The sequence below is a fragment of the Barbus barbus genome (assembly GCF_936440315.1).
Source record: "Barbus barbus genome assembly, chromosome: 36".
Lineage (NCBI taxonomy): Eukaryota > Metazoa > Chordata > Actinopteri > Cypriniformes > Cyprinidae > Barbus > Barbus barbus.
In genome coordinates this window covers 4635141-4642158 of record NC_136714.1, presented here as the reverse complement: position 1 = coordinate 4642158, position 7018 = coordinate 4635141, and the positions used below count along the sequence as shown (strand labels likewise).

General features: G+C 37.9%; 1 protein-coding gene across 1 annotated transcript in view; it reads left to right on the top strand.

Annotated features, from left to right (window-relative positions):
* The first annotated feature begins 286 nt into the window (after positions 1-286).
* rnf145b (ring finger protein 145b) overlaps positions 287-7018 on the top strand; it is a 37854-nt gene continuing 31122 nt past the window's right edge. Inside the window, exons 1-2 of the mRNA XM_079394856.1 lie at positions 287-446; positions 4958-5175. Coding sequence (XP_079250982.1) covers positions 4992-5175 — 184 coding nt within the window. The 5' untranslated portion in view covers positions 287-446; positions 4958-4991. The remainder of the gene's footprint in view (positions 447-4957; positions 5176-7018) is intronic.

Genomic DNA, 7018 nt, shown 5'->3' with positions numbered 1-7018 from the left:
ATTAATTTTAATTACGTCACTACTCTCCAGAACATGACTTATTAATATTCATGAGCTACTCGAATCCCGACCCTGCACTCATCTTGAAGCTTTCGCGAAAGACTTAGATCCGAAGTCGGTCCTCGAATATTTTCACTCTCTGCTTAGTAACTGCTTGTCACATTTCTACTGTATTTGTCAATAAAACTATTAATTATAGCCAAGCCTTCGCCATAGTAGAATAGCTGGGAGACGAGCGCCACCTAGTGGCTAATCGCCGTTATACAGAATTGCGCATGCGCGGTGCGCATTCAAACAGTGTGCGTAATGGCTGCCTGATGGATTAAGTGAAATGAGCTGCCCGTCTCTTTTGCTTTTAATTTGACCATAACAAACGGATAACGTCGAGACGTCTGAGTTAAAAATGGCTTATACTCATCCAGAGACGAAATCTAACAGCGTGAAGTGTAAGTCTATGTTAGTATATTTATCGAAGCGTTTATAAGGGAATAACGGACACAGTTCTGTAATGCTACTGTTAGCTAGCTGGGCATTTTAAAATAATTTAACACTACGTATTTAACACATTTACCTGATAAACATTATTTATTAGTGTTTTAAGACCTCAGAAGCGGTTAAATATAAAGTTTACCTAATTATTAACATTAAGACGATAGCCTTTAGTCAACACAAACTCCGCACAGCCAGCGAAAGTCAATCATTGTTGTTCTGGTTCAAGTTTAAACCTGTGTTCTGTTGTCTTAACGATGTAATATTTGGCTGTATAAGGTTCATCTTTTCAATATTTAAACTGTGTGGCAGTTGATGTGTCGGGGTTACTGGAGTTCAAACACGTTTAACACGACACGCGTGGAAATAAGTTAGTCCACGTGAGTTTAAATACTAGAACTAAGTTACAACACTATATTTTCGTCACAGCACAATTATTTGACTATATTGTTGACTGAAACACTGGTTATGTAAGTGTAGTGGTTTTTCATCCGATGGTAATAAGAGAAGTAGGTGTGTCGTTCTTCCACTTCCGAAAAGTACCTTGGTAATTCCCATGGTTTCTTAAGGATAGGATATTGCTGTGGCTTTGGAGATTTATTATGATTTTGTTTGGAGATAATGTCATATTCAGACATTTGTATCATGTGTTTTATATATCCGAATCCACTGTGAGACACCAATGTGTCCCTGAGCAAGACACTTAACCCCTAGTTGCTCCAGAGGCGTGCGACCTCTGACATGTATAGCAATTGTAAGTCGCTTTGGATAAAAGCGTCAGCTAAATGAATAAATGTAAATGTAAATATATTTGCAAATAAACATTTAAAATACATTTTTAAATGTTTAATGTACATTCAAGGCAGTTTGTGTGTGTGTGTGTGTATATATATATATATATATATATATATATATATATATATATATATATATATATATATATACGTGTGTGTATGTATAATATTCATTATTATTATTATTATTATGCTTATTTTTTATTTAGTCAAATTTCAGGTTGAAATATAAACTTACCTCATCTGAGAGTCTTGATTGAGTTCCTCGAATGGCTCGTTGCCACTGAACGGTACGGTACGCAGGGGTTAAATTGGGATTTGTTATGTGGGGGGACTCTATGGTATCAAGCATATATATATATATATATATATATATATACAGTGCCCTCCATAAGTATTGGAACAGTAAAGACAAAATTGCTCTGTTGGCTGTGGAGTCAAGACATTTACAAATATGATTAAAAAGATGAATATGAGACAAAACTACAGAATGTCACATTTTATTATTGGGTGATTCAACTCATAGATGTTTTACCAGCTAAGAAGTTCAGCACTTTTAGAGTTCATCTCTCTATCTGATGTGAGCATAAGTATTGGAGCAGTTGCCTCACAGGTCTTTCTAAGTGATCAGCTGTGTCCTGTTGCAGTAATTCTTCAGATATTAAAAACAGGGAATGTGTCGTATCAGTTATATCCATTACTTCTGTATTCTGAATCTTGCATTCGATTAGTGATCGACCGATATTGATTTTTTTATAACCGATACCAATTATTTGCATGTTTATGTGCCCGATAACCGATATGCAGAACCGATATTTATTTACTGTTATAAAGTAAATAAATGACTGTGTGAAGTAAGTCCATACTTCACTTTGGTTTTACCTCCTTTCAGTCATCTTAACAAAATTTTTTTTTGAGAATTAGCAGTCTTTCATGCAGGGCTCTAGACTCATTCTTCCCACTGATCTCACTTTTGCGCACGAGCACATAATTTGGTTGCAATTTGTTTTTTGTTTTTGCTACAACATTTGATTAATCAATGCATGCTGATGAACTTTTATCATAGTTTATAGTTATATGGTAACGAAAGTTTTCAACATTCAACTCGTTCTTTTTCATCTGTATTATTTGTGATTTAAATTTTGTGAACAGGAATTCCTTTTTTCGTGCGCTTTTTACTTTCAAATTTGCGATCTTGGTTTCACATTTTACAAGAAAAGATCATTGTCTGTTTTGCTTATATCTATACACCTTTAACTTTTTAAGACTAAAACAAAAGATGGATTCATTGTTATTCTTAATTAAAAAGCGCAACAACAATAAAACAGTAAGTTGACAATGACAAACTCTTACATAACATTTATCAACAAAAACGAATAAGACAAGGCATGGCATAGGACACACCACATGCTGTACTATATACCTAGTATATTACAGTATGTTTAGCAAACTCTGAGGAAGCAAATAAATATTAATATATATATATATTTAATTAAGGAAAGCAGCATAACCTGAGGTAAACAGCAAAGATAACAAGCTTCTCAAAACGAAAACAAAAAGAAAAGTGAAACTAAACTGGCTGTAGCTGACAGGAGTTGCTACAAGAATACCACCACGTTCACCTTCTCTGTTTTAAGAAGCGGTCTTTTACTTTAGTTTGAAAACAAATCCATCCGTTGCGCTCCATCCGCGACGCGCACCTTCACGCTCGTGCTGACGCGGCGAGTATAAACCAGGCTCTACCCACTAAGCGCTCGCGCTGAGAGCACCTCTCTTCACGTGATCAGTGAAATCTGACTCCTGCTATAATGTGCTGCGGCTGGCAGCGCGCGCTGTATGAAGCAGACGCTTTGGAGCAGCGCAGACCTGGCACTCGTACAAATGCGACCACGTCAAATTTTAACTCGCAAACAATTACCATTTTGCTCGCAGTCTAGAGCCCTGTCATGTTAAATTTAATCTTCGTATTACAACAATAAAAAACATTTTATTTATAAAAAGCTTTAGCAGCAACACTAATATTAGCAGTAAGCAAAATGAACATAGAAAGTCTAATGTTTTCAAATGGAGAAAATAAAGGAAAGGAGTCATATCAACTTCATTTTTAACTTCATTTTTAAAAACAGTTTTTTAAGCTGTTTAATAGGATAAAGAGTGAAGAATAATTCACTGGATAATGTTAATTCACGGAATAATATTCTCTGGAATATTGGAATATAACAAGCATTGTATTTTATTGCATTTCTCAACTGGCATGCTCTAAATTATGCTGCTGACAGCGCGGTTTATATGCCTTTACACAGAACTATAGGCTACTCAAACTGCAATCGATCGCGGAGATAATAATTAATTTCCATAGAGTTGTATTAATTTAGATGTTTATAAACGAAATAATGGTTATATAGTAAGTGTTAATACAATTTAGGGTGCTTCAAAAAAGTGAATCTTGTTAAAAGTTACATGCGGTGGCCGTGCTGAGCATTTCTTGAGCATCAACCCCCTGAGTGAACTGCAATATGAAAGCGGCTTCACGAGACTAATGATGAGCATATAGACAACAGAGAGAGAATTACATGCAATGCTTTTCTTTCCAACATGCAATCATTCATGGCTGTATTATTTAATTCATGCAAAATTACGTCTTTATTGGGAGAGGACTTGACGGATTATCTATGTGACTCCGACTTCACGAGACTAATAGACCACAGAGAGAATTAAATTCAGCGCTTTTATTTCCACCATGTGCTAATTCATGGCTGTGTTATTTCAGGCAAAGTTATAGCCTATCTTTATAGGGACAGGGCTTGACAGAGTATCTTATTTATCATATTTCTTAGAGCCAAGTTGCATTTAAACTATATATCAGGCATTTATGTAATACATCTAATTTGTGCATTAATGCCTGTAATATTAAATAGTTTACTAACTACAGCAAATCAAGTACCTGCACGTCATTGCTGTCTTGTCTCCCCTCAGATGCGCTGCAATTGCGATCCTGCGCGCAATTCTGAAAACGTTATATCGGGGAATCCGATATTACAAAACTGATATTCGATTATGAAAAAATGCTTAAATATCGGGAAAAATATCGGTAAATCGATATATCGGTCGATCTCTACATTCGATGATGACACACACAAACCAGGATGAAGACGAGGGAGCTGACTGAGAGAAAAGCAAGCAATTTGGATGCTAAAAGAAAAGAGGAAGTCAGTTAGAGCTCTAGCAAAAACAAAGGGCATGGAGAAATCAAGAGTTTGGAAACCACCAGCAACCAACAACGACCTGATCGGCTGAGAAAACAACAGTAGTTGATGACAGACAAATCATAAAAGCTGTGAAAATGAATCCCAAATGACGTGTCTGTAAAATCACCAACAACTTCCAGAAAGCTGGGGTGATGCTCTGACAATCTACTGTCCTCAGGAGACTTTGACACAGAATTACAGATGCTACACAGCAAGATGCTTATTGTCGAGCGCTAATTTCCGGCATACACCACGCCTATCAAGTAAAGGGTACTGTTGGCAGTGTAAACGCAAGCCTGATCAGGGTTACCTGTACTATACTGTACCGTACCGCTCAGTGAAAACGAGGCAAAAGACTACAAAACTGTGTGGTTTTAATAGGATTGCACTGTTGTTCTCTATTTTAAAATCATGTTTGTCTCTCAGTTTAGGTTGAGGCCTGTTCGGTGCCCTGCTGGTCATGGCAATGAAGGCCCGTGTGGAGGCGGTTCTGAACGTAGGTCTGCGGATACCCAGCATCATGCTGCTAGAGGTGCTGTACCGCTGGGACGTCAGCTCCTTCTTCCAGAAGATCCAGAGGAGCAGTCTCAACAATAACCCTCTCTTCCAGTACAAATATATTGCCCTGTACCTGCATTATGTCGGTAGGTCCAAACGCAACAAGCAACACTCCCTGTCTATACAACAGATACAACAAGCACTGAATAACATTGAACTGGAAATGCTCTTCAAAAGAACTCTTTAAAGACTTAGTTTTCTTAATCTCGGGTATTACTAATGGGGAAAGCATTAATGACGGTGTGTTATTAGTTTTTTGCTTTTATTTATAGTTTCTAATCTAGACTTGGGGGTGGGCTTGTTTACTTAGACCAGTAAAATACCACCCATAATACTATAGCTGCAACACTTAAGTTGTACTTATTTTCTTCACCAAATGTAAACATACTATATTAAAGTGTATCTTCATGGCTAGTTTTCAATTTGTGGTGGTCATGATGATGTTCCACATGCAATAACGTCTCTTGTGTGTGGGTATGTGTGTGCTTGTTTTCTTTGCTGTCTGTGCTCCCTGTTTAAGAAAAGCAAAGTGCTAGTTTGCACTCTGGCTGGAGTCCTCTTGTAATGGGCCAGTGGAAACGCAGAGTCAGGAGTTGGGAAGATTATGATGGGAACAGTCTAGGTTGTTAGTCATTAAAGCAGTAATTAGAACATAAAGCTGCAAGCTGTAATTAAGGCCTGTTTTGTTTGTGTCAAAGAAAACATGGAAACGGAGTAAAGCTGTGCATCTACAAATAATAGGGAAAGAGTTTGATCGTTCTTATTCTTTATAGACAGAATAAAGCATCTAGAGTCCAGATTTGCACTATGGGCTTCTCTCATAACCTCATGAGATGCATCCTGGGTAGCGTTGTCACGATAGTTTAACACCGTACTAGTGGTCGACCGATATATCGCCAAAGCCGATAAGTTTTTCTGTTTGGCCGATGTGTTCGAGGCGGGACCTTTATTTTGATGGCGCTGAGAGCTGTAGCGTCTGAGCACACACCGCTCACATTCTCCCTCTTGTTTGCTGTTGTCGTTAGCAGTTCTGTCTAATACGGATAGAAGTCTGTCTAATAATCATATAGCATGGTACCTTACAAACTACCTTACAAAGTCTAATCCAGCTGTGAGATCTTGTGAAGTGTGCATTTGTATCCTGCATGATCGCGTGTTCTGTGCGTGACGGTAGATCAGAATGCTTTAAACTTGTGATTTCAAATTATTCTGCGCTTTGTACATTTGCCCACTGTCATATTTATGTAATTTTCACTGTGTAAAATGAGTGTTACATTGGCTTTATTTGAAAAATATGATTCCTAATGCACACTAGGGATGCGCGGTATACTGATACTGGAAAAATACCGGTATATATTATATTTCAAACTAGGGGTCGACCGATTATCGACCTGGCCGATTATTGGCACCGATATTAAGCATTTTTATGATAATCGCCATCGGTCATTTTCAAAACCGATGTGCCGATAAAATTATTTAATTTTGAAACGCGCTATTTGGCTCTGATGCAGCCTGTCGGAACTCACCACTCTGTGGCCTAGAGCAGTCTCCGCCCACCGCGCATCTGATTTGTTGAGAGTCAGGAGTCCGACCAATCAACGTGGAAGACTAAAGGCACTCTCACACCGAAAGCGCTTGCTAACTGGTGCTGCTTCATCACGCATCAGTTCTCTCTCAAAGGCAGCAGCAGACCTTGCACAAGTTGCAATAAATTACAATCCACTACACTGAAGTTGTAAAAACCTCAATTTTATCTATTTATGGTTTCCGAGATGGGGGAAACGCAGGGGGAATCGCGGAATCCAGTCATATGGAATTTACTGTATAACGCGGAGTCACGGAATTAGTCAAAGTTTGGATGAATTAATCAAAAGTAGGTCAGTACACTTAAATCGACTCATGATATGGACTATCTGTAAACATTAAGCT